General features: G+C 42.4%; 1 protein-coding gene across 1 annotated transcript; it reads right to left on the bottom strand.

Annotated features, from left to right (window-relative positions):
- Positions 1 to 9,896: 9,896 nt before the first annotated feature.
- On the bottom strand, positions 9,897 to 10,634 carry LOC149070416 (uncharacterized). The gene has a single exon (XM_089249316.1). It carries the CDS (start codon positions 10,632 to 10,634, stop codon positions 9,897 to 9,899), a length of 738 nt encoding a protein of 245 aa, XP_089105442.1.
- Between the last annotated feature and the right edge of the window lie 12,229 nt (positions 10,635 to 22,863).

Here is a 22,863-nt window from a genome sequence, read left to right as displayed (position 1 = left end):
GAGAAGTAGTAAAGTCATCACCGGTCTTGCAACTCAGACTGGCTGAGTTGCTTTGTTCTCAGTTGGCTCAGGTAGAATTTTTTCGTGGTGATGAGTTATTTTAGAGAAGGGACATCCTCGGCACAAGGACTTTCTCTAGAAGCGTCATTGCCGAGTCGTACTCCAATGATACGCGATACCACTCGTTCAATAGTATGTAATACATGTTGCTCTGAAGCAACGGGTCCAGGTTGTCGCGGGCAAGAGACCTCTGCATGTTCTTGATGAGATATCTGATCCAGACGATGTTCATCTTCTGTCTGTACCGGCTCCAGTCAATACCTTCTAAAGCAGAAAGCCTGACCCCCGAGATTCATGACGTCATCGCGATCTGCCCTACGAAACCCATCTTCCCTGTAAGATCGTTTTCCAGCAGCACCGTACACTAACACCAATGTGTTATATATTTAACCCACGTTGCTATATTTTTTGCTCAATGTTATAGAAAAAGAGGCTGAATTAGTAAAGACTTGAGCACTTGAATAGACAAGTTTATACTTATAATTCATTACTTCGAAGTATCAATTAGGGCCAGAGTTTTAATAAAAACTTAGTATTTGAAAAAATTACCTTTTGACCACAAAACTTCCCCAAGTGCATTAATTTTTCAGAACTTCATTTCTGTTGATTTTAACCGACAAAATATCCATTGAATACCAAAAGAAAGACCAATTCAACTATATAATATCCTTTATTTTTCATCACACATACAATTATAATAAAATAAACAATTTATAAAAAAAATAAATATGTAAAAGAAAACTTTTCATGAAATAAATATATGTTGCTTTGCTCCTTCCACTATGGATTGGATATGGATGATTCCACGATTTTCATTCGTACACAGATGCACAACATTCCGTGCTAACATGTGATTCAAGTAGAGATGTAAAATTCTCGAGAATAATCTTTCAGAGAATATTCTCATGGAGGAGAATATTCTCTAGTAGGACTACTACTATGAATAACTTGAGAATATTCTCATTCTGAAGTTATTAATAATAGTGCTTGCAGAGAATATTCTTCAGTTACCAAAATCTTTCCAGAGAGTATTATCAAGAATATACGTAATAACATGTATTATAATAAATAATCTCGATAAATAACTTGAGAGGAATAATTATTTTCGATAAGAATATTCTGTGGTAATTTATAATAGTCCTTTGAGAGAATATTCTCTGTCCCTGTCTCTCTTTCCATCAAGAAGATAGGAACATTGAAGTTTGAAAGCAAGAAAATTAAACCAGAGTTGAATTACGCAACTTTTAAAGAAATGTGAGTAATACAGAATTTAAATGTATGTGCATTGAAGAAAACAACAGTTCTGTATCTTAGAATGAAAGTGATTGTATAAGAATAGCTTCCTTCATCAATCCACTTTCATTTAATTTCTTTTGTTGTGAACTTATTTCTGAAAATTTATCTAATTTTAAAATTATTTTTAAAGGTTTTAATCTAAAGGTTTCTGAAATCTTTATAACCAAACTTTTAAAACCTCTCATCATGACCTGAAGAATATTCTCGAACTAAAAGTTGTCATTGGGGGGGGGGGGGGGGTGATTTTATGCCTGAATCATTTACAACAAAACAATTGTTGATAATGAAAACTGATTTATATTTCACAATATAAACAAAATTAGTAAAAAAAAATTTAAATTATTTAAAAGAAAAATTAATATTCTTGATTATTCTCCAATTTTTACATCCAGGATAATATTCTCATTCTCACCTCGCATCTCTAGATTCAAGTAGTAACATTAAGAAAAACGTTCCAAACTGCTTCCGCAGTAGTTCATGTTGATAACGATGAAAATTTGATCCAGACCGTACATGTGGGCTGCCGGGAAGTCGGTGATATATTTAGTGTTTTTGGCGAAGACTGATCAGTCTTTTTTTTCAAAAGTAAAGGATATGGTCCTTTTACGAGGCTTACTTCGTTGATGGTCGGGAATTTCGGAGCCCTGTGGCCGTCGTCGAGTCCGTCATTCAAACGACTCAAGACTTGAGCTCACGACGTCTTCGAAGTATTTGTTCGTAGGTGGTGGTGTGTCTGCCGGGGTACTTCGGATGAAGACCATTCACGCTGACAATCTTCAACACCCTCTTGGTCTGCGACAGGTCTTCCACTAAATACACCTCACCGTAGGAGCCTTCTGAGATTTTCGTGTTGATGCAAAGAATATGCATAATCGAAGGTCAGGGGGCGTGAAGTTGCTGCTGAATCCTGTTGCAGCCAGTCGTCAAAAGCGGTGAATCGTAGGCGGGTCTGTCATAGTAGTCTCTTTGATCACTGTACTGAGATTGATCGCGAGGAGGCAAAAATTTTATAGTTTTTTTACCCTTTGTTAAATGACACTTTTTTTTAGAGACATCTTTGATAAAAAATTTTGGACCCAGGACAAAATTCTAATCACCCTTTCCCAATAAGCTAATGATTGTAATAATCAGATTATTCATTTTGTTAGGGAACTACGTTGTCCAACTGTTTGTTAAGCGAAATTCACAGCAACAATACGGCGGATTTACCATCGTCCAGTAGAAGAATTTGTTGCATTCAACAATCGGCTACCAGAAAAAATTAGGGTAGGCTGTGTGGAAAAACGGTCGGTTTTTAACTTGAATATGTTAATTAAGTAAAGCATTAGTGAATATGAATTTTTTTTTGGGAATCCCCCCCCCCCCCCCAGGACCAAGTGATTTTTCTAAGGCCCTCTATCTGAAAAATTGAACTACTTCTCGTTTTTCCGAAGGCCCTCTTGTCTTGAGGTACCCCAGGCAGTGCCGTCTTAGCGCATGGGTCCACCCGGGCACCTCAAGAGAAGAGGGGGCCTCAGAAATACGAGAAGTAGGTGAATTTTTCGAGAATTGGCCAGGTAGGGTCTCAGAAAAATCACTTGGCCCGGGGGCCCATGATGCTCTTAAGACGGCCCAGGCCCGGGTGGGGCCCATGCGTTAAGACGGTACTGCTTTGGGAAACACTGAGTTAGACTCAAGATTTTAAAAAAATGTTACACTGAAAATTCACATGGCATCACCCTTTTGAGCCATGTCTCAACATCGCAGATTTTGAGAAAACTTGAGGGAATTGGTAGAGGGCCTAGAACTGTAGACAGTGCAGTCTTCTTAACGCATGGGCCCATCCGGCCTGAGAACTGGTTGAAATTTTAGAGAATTTTCCAGGTATGGCCTCAGAAAAATCACTTTGCCCCATTATACTCTTCAGATAGTCCTTACTGTAGAACCAGAAACAAGTATGTGATCTATTAAGGGCGGCTCGAGACAGAATATCTACCAGTGTGGGACTATCTTTTGCGCTTCCTGCCTGCCGGCCTATCCACCTGTTTCGGGGAGTTCCCCCAGGCCGCAATCTTCCACGCACCCTCAGGGCTCTTTAGTGGCTTTTACTTATTACTATTCTTGTAGAACTTTCTAAGTTGAATCTAATGAAGTCTCATGTAAAGATGCGAATGCAGCGAAACGAACTTATTAATCGTCCTCATGAACCGATTTAAAAAAAATAAATAAAGCAACCTTCCAAAAGAACCATATGCGATTTGACGCGAAGACAAACAACAAGAAAGCGTAGTTTAAAGCTTGACTTCTTTTTTAGGGGTCATTCAAGTATTACGTCAGTATCGATGTGTTAGTTCCGATTTGCTGACTTTTTATGGGAAGGGGTTTGGATGATGCTTACGTCATCAACCTTCATTAGTTTTACGGGTCCTTCAAGTGCTTAGGAAATGTGTCCGAGCTGCTCAAGTGCTCTGGAACTGTGCCACTGGTCACTCAAGTGATCCATAATTATGCCACGGATCACTTTAGTAATCTGGAATGTTCCGCGGGTAACTTTACTGATGTAGAACCGCACGACCGCTTAAGTGCTCTAAAACTGTGCCACATGTCACTCAAGGGATCTCTGAATATGCCTCGGAAAGCTTAAGTGCTCTGGAACTGCGTCGCGGGTTACTTAGGTGATCTTTGAGGCCTACTTCAGTGATATGAAAATGTGCCACGGGCCACTGAAATGCTCTGGAATTGTGCCACGGTCATTTAAGCGATTTGTAAATGTGCCGCTTAGTTCATTTTTACAAAAATTAAGTTTGAGGGGGGCAAGACACATCGGATAACCTTCAGGGCCACATTTGGGCTGCGGATTTACCATTTTGCATTTAAAAAAAAATTTTTTCGTCTGGGGGAGGTGCACAAGCCCCCCCGTCCCGCGTACGTGCCTGATCCCACCAATATGCGTTAGCAGGTGGGAGGGGCGGGGCAGTGCTAAGGAAATTTTGCAGACAAGGGGGTAGGGGGTCATTAATGGCTAAAAATTTGCTGACGTAATACGTGAGCGGCCCCCTTATAGTATAACTGTTGTCCGTAGTGGTGTCTTCTCGAAAGTAAAACTTGGCCATGTGGTTTTAATTTGGACCATCTTAATGAGTTCGGGGGCTCGAAACCAACATATTTCTAGAGCCCCCTCCACCAATTAAAATAAATCGAATTAAAGAATTTAATGAAGCAGCAAAAATCAGCATTCAAGACTTAGTAATTAAATCAATGAGAAAATTCAAAACTAATAAAATTCAGCCCTTGTAGGTATAAAGGACGTAAAATAAAATGTCATGTCAGAAACACTTAGAATCAATTTAAGAAAATAATTTCAGACACAATAAATATATCCGCTGGTCATACGAAGGTTTCAACAGCTGGCTTATGCGAAGACGAATTCGAGAAAGAAGATTCACACTCCCTTTGCGAGGAATCAAACCTACGTCCTCTCACGTGCCGGGTGAGTGCTCTAGACCCAACACGCTACAAAGGCATAGACCTAGGCTTACTGCACAAAAACAGCGCCCGAGTGGCGCGGTGGTGAAATGCTCGTCTACCACCGTGAAGGTTGCTGTCACGGTCACAGTTTCAAACCCGAGGGAGGATATAGATAAGATATTTTCCCTTACGCGAGCTTGAGGCGACCACCGATAGATAGCGTCATGGGCGGAGATATATGCCCCCAGCGTTAAAGGTGGATTTGACTGATATAATGTATATAATGTTACGAAATATAGACATTTGAAAAGGCTGTGAACGCCTGCAAGGTTCGCGTGGCAAGCGATTGTGATAATAGAAGAACGAGATTCAAGATGGACTCGGAAAGTAGAATTGGAACGGAGAAGACGTTCGGAAGGCTGCTCTAGTTTAGCAGTAGTTTTAGCAGCTCATGTAAATAAAAGCGAATATTTGTTCTCGAATCCTCGTTCGTGTGATTGTCTACCCATGTTCAAGTCCTCGGCGAAGAACCCTGGAGAGATCCGCGCGAAGGGACGGGTCTGGTGAGAAGAGGTTCGACAAGTGACCCGGCGGCGTGACGTAACAAAACTGGTGTCAGAAGAGCGACGCTGCAAGGACTTGAATGGTCATGACGAGAAGTATGGAGAAGAACGAGACGGGAGAACAGTTCAAGCAGCTGATGGAGATGATGGCCCAGATGAAAGTTAGCATGGAGGCCAATATCGCCGCCGTCAACACATCCATCGCTGCTGTCAAGGAGGATATCGTCAAGGGTGTGAAGCAAGACATCGCCACGGCTCTCGCCGGTGTGAAGGAAGACATGGCCACCCTTGAAAGTACGGTGGACGGGATGGTCGGGAGGATGAATGTTAGGAGGGAACTGTTACTGCAGTCGACGAGAAGCTCTCACAGAAGATACTAGAGCTTGAAAAGAAGATCGAAGGGCCTGCACCTTGTGGGGAGCCTCACCAAGTTCTATGGGCTGCAGGTAACGTCAACATCAAGCCCTCGACGTACGACGGAAGAACCTCGTGGACGGTTTACAAGACGCAGTTCGATATGGTCGCCTCAGCGAACGGATGGCACTCTGTACTCAAGAACTTCCATCTAGCCGCTGCGCTCCGAGGAGAAGCGGCTGAGGTGCTACAGACCTTCGCTGTAGCAGACCGGTCCAGCTACGAAGTCCTGTCTAACACCCTCGAATTGAGGTTCGGCGAGAATTATCTCAAGGACTTTCACCGGCTGCAGCTGAAGACTAGGCAACAGAAGGCCGGAGAAACATTGCAGGAGCTGGCAATGGACATAGAAAGACTCTCGCTGTTGGCCTACTCCGATTGCCCACCAGACATCAGGAATGGACTGACCTTGCAGTGCTTCGTCAACTCCGTCAGGGGATCCGGACATCCAGCAGGCATTGCGTCTGGGGGAATACCAGGATGTGAAAAGTGCCCTGGTCTACGCCATGAAGTTCGAAGCAGCTAGTCAGGCTTCGAGGAGAGAGCGACGGGTGGTCCGCGGTGCCGTCGTGGAAGACTCTGCTTCGGACATCATCAAGGAACTGAAGGAACTCTTGAAAAGTGTCAAGGATGACCGTGGGAACTGGAAAGCCAAGCCTTTGACCTGCTGGGGATGCAATGAAGAAGGCCATCCAAGGCGGTTATGCACCCACACAGTTTCCAAAAGGAGGGTCAGCCCTCGAAGCTCCGAGCAGTTAAACTGAAGTGCGGCCATCTCGCGGGGCAGAGATCGCTCGAAGTGTAGATGCCCCACCCATTGTCTATCAGATCTCACAGCTGAGTGGCGGAGACCACGGAATATATGTGGAGGGTGAGATTGGTGGACTTTCTTGCCGCATGGTCATCGACACTGGCGCCAACGTGAGCATCGTCCGGACCGATTTGGCTCAAAAATCCCAGCAACGGCTTTTGGAGGTAGCACCGTCACTGTCCCTACAGACCGTTACCGGGGAGAAGGTGAAGGTGCATGGGAAGATGGAGGTATCAGTGAAGTTCGCTGTGGTCACCTATTGCCATACTGTTTTCGTGGCTGATGTCCAAGACCCGTGCATTATAGGACAAGATTTTCTCAGAAGATACGGGATATCTCTTGACTTGAAAAGTAATCATTTGTACACGCCAAAAGAGCACGTCACCCTGTTCGGATGCGATAATGAGGTGATTCTCCCACGGAAGATATTGGCCATTCGGGACTTCGTGATCCCGCCAAGAACGGAATGCATCATTCACGGAACAGCTGGGAAGACCAAGGACTTTCGACTGGGATTAGTGGACTTTCCTGATGACAATAAGAAAGGCTTATTGATTGCTGCTGCTCTGATAGATTCGTCGAAGGATGTTGTCCCTGTTAGATTGGTCAACATCAGTGACAAGCCGAGGGAGGTTCGGAAAAGCGAGGAGATCGCTACGTGTGTTCCAGTCACGTGTGTGGTTCGGGATTCCACGGGGAACCACTCAGAAGGTTCTGGTGAACTATTCGAGAGTCTGATTGGAGACACACAACTGAATCCAGATCAAAGACTACGTGCTCAGTCAATTATCGAGAGATTCCGACACGTCTTCTCTACGTCATCAGCTGATGTTGGACGCACCAGCTTGACACAACATCGTATCGACACCGGGAACCATCCACCGATCAAGCAACATCCTAGACGACTCCCGTTTGCCAAGGGACAAGAAGTTGGTAACCTCCTGAGGGATATGCACTCCAATGACGTCATAGAACCGTCAACGAGCCCATGGACCTCGCCGATCGTACTGGTGAGAAAGAAGGATGGTTCCACCCGCTTCTGTGTCGACTACAGAAGACTGAATGACGTTACCAAGAAGGACAGCTATCCGCTGCCAAGAATCGACGACACTCTGGACACGCTTTCCGGACATCAGTGGTTCTCGACCCTGGATCTGAAGAGTGGATATTGGCAAGTAGAAATACAACCGGACGATCGAGAGAAGACGGCCTTCACGACCGGACAGGGACTGTGGCAGTTCAAAGTAATGCCTTTCGGGTTGTGCAATGCACCCGCTACTTTCGAACGACTGATGGAGACCGTTTTGCACGGACTGTCCTATGAATCGTGTCTTGTGTATTTGGACGACATCATCATCGGGGGAAAGACATTCTCAGAACACCTGGAGAATTTGAACAAAGTGTTGCAGAAATTGAAAGATGCCAACCTGAAGCTGAGTCCGACGAAGTGCAGTCTGTTCAGACGTGAAGTCACCTATCTAGGGCATATAATCTCTCGAGAAGAAATAAGGACGGATCCCGAGAAGACCAAAGCTGTGGGATGCTAGAAGCAACCAAAGAGTGTGCACGAGCTTCGGAGCTTCCTAGGACTGTGCACCTATTACAGGAAATTCGTCCAAGGCTTCTCTAAGATAGCGAGACCACTCCACCGACTCACTGAAGTCAAACAGAAGTTTTTGTGGACTGATGAGTGCGAGAAGGCCTTCACGTCCCTGAAACAGATGCTAACATCGGCTCCCATTTTGGCGTTCCCACGAGCAGAGAAGGAATTTGTTCTCGACACAGACGCGAGCAACAACGGTATCGGGGCTGTTCTGTCACAAGAAGTGGACGGCAAAGAACATGTCATTGCCTATTTCAGCAAAAGTCTGTCTAAGCCCGAGAGGAATTATTGCGTCACGAGGAAGGAGCTGCTTGCAATCGTCAAAACTGTCGAACATTTCCATCACTACATCTACGGTCGGAAATTTCTTCTTCGCACTGACCACGCGTCATTGAGGTGGCTGTCGGACCCGGGTTCGACTCCCGGTAGAGGCAGAGATGAGTTTTTCTTTTTCTCAGCCACCTCGTTGGGCATTTTGCCTGTTGTGGCGTTGTATTTGTATTTATTTCTGAACAAAATTGTTCGGAAAATCAGTCTTTTCCACGGGAGAAATCAGTGCAAGGTTCAAGGTGAAAAAAGTGTTCAATTTCCAAATAATACGCAAGATGTACTCAATGTATGTATGTATATATATATATATATACCATTTTTAGTGTATTTTCAAAAGCCGGGGGGGGGGCGACGACGGCCCCTTCCCCCCCCCCCCCAAATGACGGGCCTGGTTATATTACAGTTACATATTTGACTGATATTTGAAAATATTTTTAATTTTTGATCGCCTTGTGGGGGTGGGGGGGGGCTATGTTTTCTCTTCTGCATACGCCTCCGGTCACAAATGTATGAACTCGAGGATGTCACTTCACTTGAAAATTTCACAACAACGTAAATGTATATTGAACATTGAAGGACCGGACGCACCCCGCTTCCCATCTCAAGGAGATATCAAAGCGTTCCCGAAAGATGGGTGCATCCGGAATTTTATTAAATATGTGTGTGTGTATATATATATATATATATATAAATTTGTATAACAGAATAACAAGTCCAATTACAGAAGTATAAATCGGAATAATTATGATAAATCGTGATCTAAGAATCGAAATCTAAATTGATATTATAACGTCCTTGGCACGTCCGGACTCGATAATCAAATTCCGTTGGTGGCGGTCCGTCCGCGTTCGTTGAATGTCACTAGTCGTGTAGGCCGTACAACGACGAATCGATGTCATGTTTGCGTCACATGTCATGGTCCAAGTGTCCAAGTCAGCCAATGTTCGGACACCCAGATGTTTTAGCTCATTCTAGGCACACATTCCTGTTTCATAAGCATCCTACGTCTTAATTCTCCTGGGCAATTAGGAGATTTTCATCATTCCCGAAGCTACATCGGCTGGCTAGCTGGATTATGGGTGGCATTGATTCACCTCATTAGCATGTTAAGTGTTTATAGTTTCTCCAATAAAGTTCGCCGTTCAACGACGTATCAGTTTCGTGAATTTCCAGTACCCCTACGTGGCCGCAAGTTGTAGACTCTCCCTGGTATCAGCTTTACCGGTTTGGAAGGCTGAAATTCATCCTGCTTCTTCCGTAGTCCACCCTTCTTGTCGTGCAGCAAATATAGGTTACGGTCTAAAAATTGAATCAAATTTTGAATGCGCGAGAAGTTCATCGGACTTTTTTAGTATTCTTCTTTTGAATGCCGTCATCTGACTTTGTGACATCTGACCCGCTGATGTGTGTGGACATTGGCAGACGTAATGCCATAGCGAGCCCGTAGCACCACACTTACAAGCATTGTGAGATGATCGTCCAAAGCGCTGCATGTCGGAAATGGACCATGCTCAGTTAAAAGGATTGTTTTTGTTCGCGGCCATACACACTTGCGCAAAGCCACTCGACGTTGTATCTTGTAGGCGTCTTTCGTTGAGTTCTTGTTCCATTCAACTTGCCAAAGATGAAGCATTCTGTCTTTCAAGATATTACGGGCATGACTCCTCGGCCAAGGTAGAACAACCAAGTCTTTCAATGTTGTCGCTTCCTTGGCAAGTTGATCCGCTTTTTCATTTCCAGCAATACCTACGTGCGCTTTGACCCAGACTAACCTTATGTTGTCGTGAGCGTGTAGGATAAGACGAATACTTCGTATGTCAGGGTTAAGTGAACGAGGATCCTGTATGGCTAGGAGGCCAGATGCGCTATCTGTCAAGATTGTTACTGGACAAAGCATCTCTTCCGCACGTTTAACAGCATTGAGTATCGCAAAATTCTCGGCTTGGAATACGCTATTCTCTTTAGCTAACCTTCGACTCCATTGCTCCTCTATTGAACCATCTTCCGTTAGTACCACATACGCGCAGCCAGTAGCCGTTTCTGTTTTAGAGCCATCAGTGAATATTTTCTTAGAGCCCAAGGAATCTATATTATCAATACCAAATGGCATTATTTGAGACGGTGAGATCTGTGCTTGGGTGAAACAGCCATTGCTTATGTCGCTGCTCAAATTGGTTTGACGAAATTCTCTGCTCGTCCAATATTATGTCCTTTTCAAGATGTAGCAGTCTGGTCTTAAGAGCCTCGTACTCCATGTAAATACTCAAAGCTGGGTTGCCTGTGGCCACATACAGAACTTGGTTCGCGGTTGTAACGTATGTTCCTGTAACATATAGAAGAAAGGGACGCTGTGAGATATCCAGAGCTCTCTTTTGTTTTTGAGTTGGGTGCTGATACCAAGTGGCGCATCCGTATGAAAGTTGCCTTTGTACAATAGTCTTATACAAGATGTTGCGAAAGGCTCGCTGCATTCCCCATTTCGATCCTGCCAATCTGCGCAGTAATTGCAGTGTGCCATTTACTTTGTCGACCTGTTTTTGGATGTGCGCCATAAAGTTCAATTTACTATCAAAGTACACACCAAGGTATCGTATTATCTGAGACGGTCGAATTCGTATACCTTCAATGTAGATCTTAGGTTTCATCTTTTTCTTTGGGTGCGGCCACAAGAAGCGGGTTTTTTCTACTTCCATTTGTAGTTTATTATTAGCCAGCCAATTGCTCAATTTTCCGAACACTGTCTGTGCTTCATCCGTTATTGCCATATGGTTTTCGCCGGATATAACATATACCAGATCGTCGGCAAATGCCTGTAGATATACCCGCGGGCCCCAGTTAATCTGTAAAAGCGTGTTGAGGACAAGTGACCACATCAAGGGGCCGCTGCATGAGCCCTGTGGACACCCTTTCATCTGCTTTTTCATGGCTATTCCTCCGTCTGTGGACATCATTATATATCTGTCTGAAAGCATATTCTCAATAACTCGCGTCAGGTTTCCAGGAAGTGGCAGTTGGCGAAGTTGATTGATAATTATTTCATGGCGCAGCGAATCGAAGGCTCCACGAATATCTATCGTGACTATCGCCGTCTGATAGCCGTGTTGATGCATACCGACAATTACTTGCAACAGTGAATCCATAGCTTTCTCAGCTGACCCTCCAGCACGAAATCCAAATTGTAGAGGACTTAGCCAGTTCATGCACTCCAATTGATACATAAGTCTTTGTACTATAACTTTCTCGTAGACCTTACCTAGAGTGGGTAGTAGGCAAATTGGACGATATGAGCGTAGCAATTGTGGGTCTTTATCTTTCTTAAGGAATAGCAGGAGCTTTCCCTTTTTAAAATGTGTAGGAAAGAGAGATAATTCCAGGAACCTGTTGAGAACTTCAGTAAACGATTCGGCATTGGCTTCGAATAATGTCTTTAGTATGGGAACACTAATATTATCAAAGCCAGGTGCTCTTCTATTCTTCAATCTTGTGACAATACTCCTGATCTCTTCCACTGTAATTTGCTCGTCATCTGGGATTCCAGTTCTAATTGGTTTTACCAAGGATATTGTGTCCGCAGGATCTGGGTAAATCGTATCGAGTTGCTGCTCCGCCGCTTCCAAGATTGTGTAATTGTGACTCCCGCTTTGCATCATCAAAACTTGAGGCGGTACTCTCTTGCTTTTGAAAACAGAACGGTATGCGATCCCATAAGGGTTGTTTTCAGCAGCGCAAAAATTTGTCCAGCAGTCGTTCCTAGTTTTCTTAACCTTCTTTAGATATTCTGCCCTAGCCTTTTTGTAGATCGTATGGGCCTCACCCTTGAACTTACCATTAGCCTTGAGAAATTTTCTCTCCAAGGCTCGAACCCTCTTTCTATGAATAGCTAATTCCTGTGTCCACCAGTTGGGAAGTTTTTCATTAGGTTTTTGAGCACGTCCCAGTATATTTACGCAAGCAGACTGCAACACTTCCATAAAGGTGTCCACAGTTGCATTGAGGAGGTCTTCTTCCGTGTGTGATATACGCAGCTGCTGTGCAAAATCGGTTAACATTGGCCTGGTGTGTGTCTTGAGCCTGATTAATCTCCGTGTGGTCGTCCTATAACGCCATTGCAGTTGAGATTGACATTCTATATGCAGGTCCAAATGAATATACCGATGCGAGCTGTGCGAATCCTCGTTTCCTACTGACCAGACTGTGTGAGCAAATAATTCTTCAGACGAGGTAAACGTGAGATCCGGCCATCCTTTTGTACCAAAAAGTTCGTAAGTAGGTTTTGTTTGGCCAGCGTTAAATAGGTACATGCCGTGACCCCTGAGAAATTCTTGTAATTTCCAGCCTCTGGCATCTGTAGTTTTGTAGCCCCACAATGACGAGTGACAGTTGATATCGGTAGCAAACATCTTCTCTTTAGCAGTGGAAGATAGTTGTATTTCCTCTAGTTCTTGTAGTACCCCGTCTAGACCCTCGCAGGGAGAAGCATAGGCACTCACCAAGATTATTTCTCTCTGTCGAAGGCTAAGCTCTTTGGCAACAAGTTGTTTACCTATACGATAAGTTGCTGGATACACCTGCGAAGACGAAGCTATAATTGCACTTTTAGAATCTTGTGAACTCCATATTGTCCATTGTTGTGGCCAGCCACGGAGAGCACCGCGATTAACCCACGGTTCCTGCACCAACAGTAGATCAATCTTGTGTTCTATGGCATAGGTCACCAGATGAAAAGTACAGTTCTTAGATCTGTCCATGTTAATCTGAATTAGACGCAAGGGCACCTCCCCTTTTAATAAGTTAACGTCTATTTGAGCACTCATCTCTTCTTGGTCTAGTGTATCAAGCTGCGACCCCGTACAAGTAAATGGCTTGTACATTCTTTGCCGGCTGTTTTATGATCTGATCTCAGTTGTGAACCGTGAGCCAAGTTCATCAGAGTGCAGTCTATGCACCTATTATTTGGTTTGTTTATTTCTATAGATGCCTGGGCATGTGTTCTTCCGAATCTTGAATAATAGCAAGACGTCTTTCTTGCATTATCGCGTCTGTCTTCGCCATCATCACACCTAGCCGGCGTCGCCAGCATGTGATTCCTGTTGATGCCTATTCTTCCCTTGCATGTGGGATAATCCCCCCTTGCTATTTCCTTGGGAACAGTCAATTTTGCATGTGTATGCCGACTCTGTGATGACCATCTTCCTCTCTCTGAGAGTTAGTAGCCTGATCTAATCCCATCTCTTCCGTCATTATGCCTCTGGAAGCGATTATCCTGCACTGCTGGTATGTTATACCACCATTGTTTATTTGATCCATTGAAGGATGACTCTTCTCTGATGTTTCTTCGACCGCCAAATGGTCTTTTTGCCTGAACCCTGACATGCTTGTAGTTTTTCACCCCATCATATTGATGCTGACGTTCACTTTTCTGCTTGTAATCGTCTTGCCAATCAATGATCGTCCGTGTTGGCTGTAGTGACCATTTATCTGCGATGTGGTTGTCTACCGCTGCTATCCTCCGATTTTTCTCTATTCGAGAGTACCATACATCCTTTCGAGAGACGTTTGTAGATTCATTTATAGAATTTTGGGGTCTGTTACAACCACTCATCACTTTATAACCATATCTCTTCTTTTTTAAGAGCTTATCGCCTACCACTTGTGACCACGATTGCTGAGTACCTTGCAGTTCTTGGTCATTACGATTGTAATTTGCCTTGTTATTTTCTGCCTTATGTTTTAGCCTTATCGAGGTGTCACTGGACTTTTTTAACGGAGGCCACGTGTCGAGAGTTGTAAAATCCGTCAGTTTTATTAAAATATAATCATTGTCTTTTTTACTACTGCTGTCTTCCAATGTTGATTGCTGCCGTTTACTTTTCCTGCATACCTCCTTCCAGTTTTCACCTTCCAGGTTACTATGAGCTGACTGCAAAACGTCTTGTTGCTTTTGCTGATCTTCGTTCCAACTGTCCTCCTCATAGAATGATAGATTTGAAATTTGCGATGATCGTATTGCAGAAATGTTTAAATTAGCATGGTCATCCGGCAATATCATCGAATGTGCGTTTTCATCCTCACATAGGTTATAACAAGTGATTTCAGAGGACAGTCTATCTTTTGGGTTGTCCATATTGTTTTTATTCTGAAGATTATTCTCAGTTATCATTTGTCCATCCACTTCGCATGCTTGCCCCATCGTGGATCGTTCATACCAATCCAGCCGCTCATCTTCATCATTTCCGGTTGTGAGGGTACACTTGTGATTCCCAAGTTGAGTAGCTGTTTTCTGTAGTTTTGGCGATCGATCTTCCACTCGAGATTCTACTTCAGCTGCAACGTCACTTCCTTCGTCAGTGGGTAGATCCGAAAAGTCTAATAGGGATTTACGACCCGATGAAACTATTGGGTTGAAACATATCTTTCGATTCTTTTTGCTCATGTTGACATTTACCGAATTTTCTCTATCCACCGATGCCTGAAGTTTCTTTCTAGATATCTGAACCTTTGCTATATCCGTTTTTTCCGTTTGTGATCCCCTGTTGACGTAGGTTCTCTTTGTTTCGTTCCGCACCTCTGTTACCTCTCAGTCGGTTGTACATAGTTTGTGTATCCACTGTAGAAGTTGTAATTAGCGAAGCTTCTCGTGAGCTGTGCTTGTAGCAGTCTGTGGATGACAGTTCTTCATCACATTTTGTCAAGCCTTTACCAATCGTCGCTTGGCAAGAATTTAGTTCTTTAATAGCTAATGGTTTCGCTATTTCTTCAAGAAGCAGCTGGAGTTGTTGTAGAACTATTTCTTGTTCATCAAGAGGAACTCTGTAGCGATTCCTCCCTCGTACGCTCTTGTGTGTCACGCTAATTAACGCCCATAAGTCTCTTATGTCATCGATTGTTCTTGTTAGAAGACCTTGTAGTTTCTTTCTTTCACTCATCGGGATTCGACTACGTGATTTACCGTTACCGTTTTTCTTCGTATCTGTCAACATTGTCCATATAGTCTTAGCAGCCTCAAACGCATAGGGTCCACCTTGTTGTTCACTACCGGTTTCCCCTTGTTCTGCGCCTGACACAGAAGATGGCTGCTTCATTACTTCATTTTCTGCTTCAGTATCCTCTAAAATCAGAGATCCTTTTGATCTTGAATCTGTAGATCTTAATACGGAAAGGAATTCCTCTTTCTCCGCACTAGGTTGGGCTAAATCCATGGTTCGGAGAAAGTTCCTCTTCAGTATAGTCTTATACTGAAGAGGAACTTCAGTGACGCTGAATGTTTTATATCCTTTTTTGAAAACGATGTCTGTTGGGGGGAAAAATTTAATTGAGTTTGCAGTGATACGTCCAGAGCCTCCATCAAGATCGCTCTAGCCGTGAACCCATCATCTCTATTTCCGTTCGTTGAGTCAACATTCTTGTTTATTTGACCATCTCTCAGCACACGACGCAACCGGTTGAATTTCATTGCAGAGTCCGGCTTAATCAAGGATTGCTCTGTTTCTTGAAAAATTGTCTCTTCATACAAAAAAATCTGGAATCTACGACGTAGAATTAGAATCTAGAATCTATATAGCATATATTGTAATCTTGTAATCTTCGGACGATTATTTTTTCTGGCCATAATTGTAAAAGAATGTCGTTATGAATTTTTTTTACGATAATATTATTGAATCTGGGATCGAATAGAAATCACAGTTTATCTATCTATCTCCCGAAAATTACAATCAGTTGACCATACAGCAATGGTAGAGTTGTTTGGTGCGGGAATCGTGATCATCAACGTACAAGGCGGTCGTCGCCATCTTCCACGCACACGAACGATTCAGCTGCTGGGCGAAGTCTTCTTAACTTCGGTTCTATTCGACCGATTTAGACGAAATAAAGACCGGAACAACCTTTATGACATACTGTACACTCGGTTATATCAATAAAATTAAAACAAGGCTGTATTCGCATTGAAAAAAGGCATTGAATAAGAGCGACTCCGGTCAGAGATGTTTACCGATACATGCCTTTGTATCGGACCACGCAAATGTATAAGTAAAACAGTAGGAAAAACGTCTTTATGCTGTGCAATGTAACAACATATAAGTAACATAACGCGGAGAATCACTATTTTAAAACTATTAAAAGAGGAGAGCGATTCTGGGATTTTCAATACGTAAATTATGTCTTTGGATTCAAAATAAATATTAACTCATTAATTTTCATGTTTTCTCATGAAAGTGCGCAAAAGCATATTTGTGATACTTGACTAAATAAGATTTTTCTTCAAATTACTTTCAGTGAATTTTATGTAGAATTTTAATGCGTTATACGATATATATATGTGCTAAATAACTCAATTAAACCTTTGAAGGGCAGACATTTTTCCAAAACCCATAGGAGAAAATGTAAACAGGAGCGCCCACTATGGGACCACCTTCAAACAAGAGTTATTATATTGATTTGATATATTTACACTCATCGGGAAGTTTTTATTTAGGAAATTCTCTCACATCTTAACTCATCCACCTCAATACCCCCATTCCAAAGGGGTCGTGATTCTTTGGCAATCACTGTGTATCAAGGTACTAGAAGTGAAGATAGAAGATTCTTTTCGGAGATAGTCGTATCTTAAGGGCGGCAAAATATTATTCGCCTCAGGTGGAAAAATTTCTAGGGCCGGCCCTGCTCGCAAGAATGTGTCTCTTTTTAACAACACGGTCTTGAACGCCACGCTCGTAACCCCTCCAATTCTTCATGCAAGAACGTCCTGCTCCGGGCGTGCGGGAAAGGTTGTACGTGTAAAGGTGCCTTTATAGTTATAAATAGGAACTTCTGAATAGTTTTGAATGCAAGGGTTTTGGACAGTACGGTAAAAATACCGTGGTTTTTATCGTACTGTCCATAACCTTGCCAACCCTGATTTAAGTAAACTACAAGAATTTTTCACTTTCGTCGCTCCGTATACACCCCACCGACCGACCGTCACATTGGCACCCAACGTTTTAAAATGGACGGGTGAGTGTTCTTAGCTAAGCGGACTTTGCAAATAGGCAACCAAAAGAGTGGAAAATGGCTTTTCTGGCGAAATATGGAAAAGACGAACTTTGACGCCTAGAGATTGGTGAAGCTACTGAACCAGAGATGAAAGTGATAGAGTTAAAGAAACTTATTACGTCCAGTAAAGAATACGACGAGATCTTCGCAAAACAACTGCTACAAACCCTCGTAGAAGCCAGGATCGACCGCGAGAGACAAGAAGCTGAAGGAAGAATGAATTCGACGAGACCAGGGCCGATTAACCATGAAGCAAAATAAGAACGTGCTTAGGGCATCAAGGGGCGTATAAGTATTACGTAAACAAATTTTTAGCCATTTTTGACCCCCCCCCCCCCCATCCTTGTCAGCAAAATTTCGTCATCAGCTCTGCCCCTCTGAATCGTAACTCATATTTTCATAGAGGGTGGTTGCTGGTTGATGACGTAAGCATTATCCAAACCCCCCCCCCCTTGTCATCAAAAGTCAGCAAATCGGTAACCCCCTCCCCTCCATTGATGATGACGTAATACTTGAACGGCCCCCAAGAGAAAAGGGGCACCACAAAAAATTATCGAATTGTATTTTTTTGGTTAATGTACAATTTTTTTCCATCATCAACCATCTTGAAATTCCTCTTTGACACAACATGAGAGGCATATGGTATGGCTGCAGCAACAATATTGAAATTTCTAATCCAGAAAAACTAATAATATTGCAAACAATAGTTCAAGATAAAGCAGAGTTTTTGAAAGATGTCGCAAAAATTCCATAAAATCATCCGAGAGTATTTTTATCAACATCATAGACTCCAGAGGCTTACGCAGGTAAGGGATTAGGAGGCCGTCTCCTCCCCCTAAGGGCGTAGTGGGGAGGGGACTTGGGGGTCTTGTCCCCCCCCCCCGAAATGTGAGAAAATGACCGAAAAAAGGGAAAAAGATGGCCAAATCTATTGTTCTATCACTTTGGTTCCCCCCCACCCGAAATGGAAGTGGAGATACGGGGTGGGGCGTGGGGGGCACCTTTGACGCTGGGGTTTGCCCCCCCCCCCCAGCGTCAAAGGTGGAGGTGGCTGATCTAATGCATATATGTATATACGAATTGACGTCATCATCATCTTGCCCCTCCCCCCAGCAATAATGACCTTGCCCCCCCCCCCCAGACTTCCAAGCCTATCTTCCGCCTATGCCATATATCTTTATTAACATGGGTGTTTTTGTGGTTTTTTTCCATCGACCAAATCTCCGTCGAAATTCCCTGATTTTTTTTTTTTTTTGCGGTTCTGTTTTGATCTTAGAGGAGAAATAGAGTAGAGCGATGATTTTTTGATCAGGAAAAATTATTGTCGTGGCCGGTTTTTTATTAATCAGAATAGTGGCGCCATCGGTTGTGAAAACTTAGGCGCCCTTCTTCCTGAGTTTTCGAATTTTGTAACCCCATCTTTTTTCAAAATTAAATTTTTTTACATTCAGGTGAAAATAGTTTAAAATTGAAATATTCTGTCCCTCTTTTATTTCAATTAAAACCATGCAGTCAACAAATGTCTAAAAAGAAAAAGTAAATGGAAAAGTATATCGAGGCTCTCTGAGAAGTAGAAAATTCATATTGTCAAAATTTTTAAACTGTTTTTTCCACCCATTTATCCTTTTATTAAAAAGACCTGCTTTGGAGGTAAGGTTGCTTTCATTATCTTAATGAGAACGTTTAGACGTAAATACGTCTTTTAAATCTTCTGACAATACTGGGTGCATTCGCATAAGGTTGCGTGACGTGAAACGAAATAATTTGAACGCTCATATCTCAGGAAGTTTTCACAATATAACAGTGTTTTCGATGTGCTGTCTGCGGGTACATTTCATTAATACAAATCCAATAGTACCACTCTGGTTTTAATGTTTCTTCCGGTTTGGGCACCAGTCTTGCAGCCCGCATTCGTAACGAAATTGAGTTTTACTCTATATCTCAAGAGGTTCACAACACAAATAGACAACATTGGTATCGTCTGTTAGCGATTCTACAGACAAATCCGATGACAACTACTTCATTATGTCCGTACCTACCTCGCGATTCAAGACACAAAGAATGTATTCACGTTCAAAACTTGCGGCCGTATCTATGACACAGAAGAGCCTACCTCAATTTTTTTTTTTTATTATATATACTAGGAGTATTAAAAACTAGTTGCAAGTCATTTTAAGGGTGTAAACATGCCTCAAAGGTCTAAACATGTCTGAAACGCATTGTTTGGGAACTAACAGTGACCAAAGCTAACATTCTGACATAACGGCCGTATAAACGTTAATTGTTGAGGCCGAGAAACCATTGTTTCCCGTCTTCTTGTTTTTGCTTATTTCGGGCATTTGGCGAATTTTTGAAATAGCCTAGCATTCAATCCGGGCCCTCTTTGGTACAGTACTGTATATGCAAAATTTGGCGACGATCGGTCTAAAATTGTTGATTTCTATAGAGAACACACAGAGAAAATCAATTTTATATACAGGGTGATTCCATAATTCCCCCTTGCTGCATTTCACTGGCGAATCATTGATCCTAAAAAAATACTTCCAATTAAAAAATGTGTAAAAGTAATATGTAGAACAGGAAGCGGAACCTAAGGACTGAGGCCATTTGAGCCCCTCCACTACATTTTGTGAGGGTGCTGAGCACCCACCCCCCAATAATTTCTGAAAAAACAATGCAATGCGCCTTTCCCTTTCCTGCGTGCGCACTTAAGTCCCGTATATACGGGACGACCAGCAACTTTCAGCTCCCCCCAAATGGTTTCTTCATGTCGGCGCCTCAATTCAGATACGACATTCATATTGTAAGGGGTTGTATTAGAGGTTTTTATTAAACCATAAAAATTAACTTCTTATACTGACATTCTGTCTTCAAACATCCAATCAGAACGTTGTTGCCGTCTTTCCTGAGGCCAACAAAAGACACTTCCACGTTTCTAAGTGCAATATTCGCAGAGATATTGAAATTCAAAAATCGGAGGAAAGTTGTGGAAAAAGCAGCAAAAATGAGGTAAAGAAGCGTTGCCACTTAGTTTTTGCTGTTCTTTCCCGGTTTACCTCTGATTTTTGAATTCTATAGTATCTTTGCAAATATTGAACGTGGAAGTGTCTTTAGTTTTGACCTCGGGAAAGACATGGCAACAACTTTCTAATTGGGTTCTTTAGGATAGGGTGTCCGTGTAAAAAGTTTTTTTCCATTTTATTTCAATAACTATACAACCCCTTGCAATATGAATGACTTATATGAGGTAAATACGTTAATCGGATACTTTTTCTAATAGGAAATCTGTTACTAGGAAAAACGGTTCCCTAGTAATTTGCGGTTCGTGCTCTTGCACCTTGTATATAGATTAATAATATATGGTTACGAAAAATGTTCGGTTAATTAGTCGATTAAACATTTTTGATTGACCAGTTAAAAATTTTAATCGATTCCCCGCCCTACTTAAAATTACTTGCTCGCTTTGCTGTAAGGCTGTATCTCTCCGAGACCGTCCATCCCTTTGGGAAAGAGCGCAAACCATCAAAAGATGGTATCTTTGGGCTGTCAGCGGTCATGTCTGTCTGTAAGGCCGTAAGAAAGAGAGGCATGTGTTTGTCCCACCTCTGGAACCAGAATTTATATACAATCGAATCGTCCCGTTTCGACGAATACTTTTCTAATACACCAGATACATAGTAAAAATGTAAAAATCTGGAATACCTTTATAACGAATTGATTTTTCTATATGACTGCCAATGCCCGATGTCTGCCCGCTTACGAACTGGATAGTTGATCCGGCGAATTTCGGAATTTCCGTCTTTCGCTGGATTTTGGCCGGCCCCTATATGTCGATCCTCATACGTCCCTATACATGGATCATTAAGATATCGATATTCAGTTCAAGTTAAATCAAGTTCAACCCAACATTATTTATATGTTGGTGCAACAATCTATTATTATCTTTAAATCAGCGACCAGGGTCTATAATTCACCGCTTTATACAAAAACTAGATTTATATTTTGGCACATTGCACATGTGTGCATTGCAAACACTAAGTTCAGTTATATCTGAGTTTAACACTTCTTATACTTTTCTGCATTTTTTTCCGGGCACAAAATCTAGAAATAGAACAGCTATCTTTCTGCACTGTATCTAGGCATTAGATTCAAAAATCTATATTTACCAGATCTATATTTCTTTTAATCAAGAATTTTACTATATTTCAATAAGGTTAATAGGTTATTTTTACTTCAATATCATTGAAGTTGTACAGTCTAAAGGAAAAATGAAATTTAAATTGTATGATTAAATCGATGTTTCCTGATGCTTTTGAGTGTTTCTTCAAATGTGTTGTTCGGTTAGAGCAGCAAGAGCTTTGCATTCATAAGATATTTTTTGCTAAAACAATTTAGTGGTAAATCTGTTAAGCAAAGGATCACCAAATTTTCCATAAGTCAGTTGGGTGTATGATAAAAATATAGCATGATTTGTAATCAAACCGACATAACCCAGATCTACTAACCAGAATACAACAAACTTGGTAGGGGAAGGGGAGGGATAATGACAACGTGGAAAGAAGGATTCCGAAATAATTTAGTTCCAGAGGATGCAAAGTGCAATCCAACTGTGCTACCATACACCCAGTAGAGTCCGACCTTGTGCTTTTTTTATTTCATGCACTGTTTTTGTGATATGATGCACTAAAGTAGACTTTTAGCAACGTCTTTTAACTTCAGCAAATGCCCCCCCCCCCCCCCCCATGTAGGACATGTGTACAGAGACACATGCCCCATGCATGAAATAAAGAAAGCAAGGTTGAGTCTCTGGTGGTGTATATGGTAGCGCACCTGTCTAGATTTTCCAAAAGGGATTAGATTCCCAATAAAGACCAGACCACTTTTCTTCCAGAGTTCTTATCTTGGCATAACATCCAGAAAAAAAAACCCCTTTTTTTGATACATTGGGCTGAGAAAAAATAATCTTACTGTCTATCCAGAGCAGTGTTTTCCAAAGTGGCCAATGCCACCTCTTGGTTCGAAATCGAATAGTCCAAGGGGGGCAGTAGCAGCTATGGCTATAGCATAGGATTCTATGGGTTCGTTTGAGTTGGGAGGCAATGAGGGAAAAAACTCCTGAAGAAGGGGGCGATGGAACAAAAAGTTTGGGAAACTATGATCCAGAGGAATGTTCACGAGGTTCATGTACCATATAGTATGGTTAAGTAGTGATACAACAAATATATTCTATTTCGGTGATGATATGAACAATCCCGAGCTGAAGCCCTGTCAGCCCCCATCTTTGTAAAGGGGGGGGGTCATGATTATCA

This window comes from Pholcus phalangioides, unplaced genomic scaffold, assembly GCF_987345545.1.
Source record: "Pholcus phalangioides strain wild (caught in Gottingen) unplaced genomic scaffold, Ppha-v1.0 ptg000022l_1, whole genome shotgun sequence".
Classification (NCBI taxonomy): Eukaryota; Metazoa; Arthropoda; class Arachnida; order Araneae; family Pholcidae; genus Pholcus; species Pholcus phalangioides.
The sequence above is the reverse complement of the archived record's forward strand: the minus strand, read 5'-3'. Positions and strand labels throughout refer to the sequence as shown.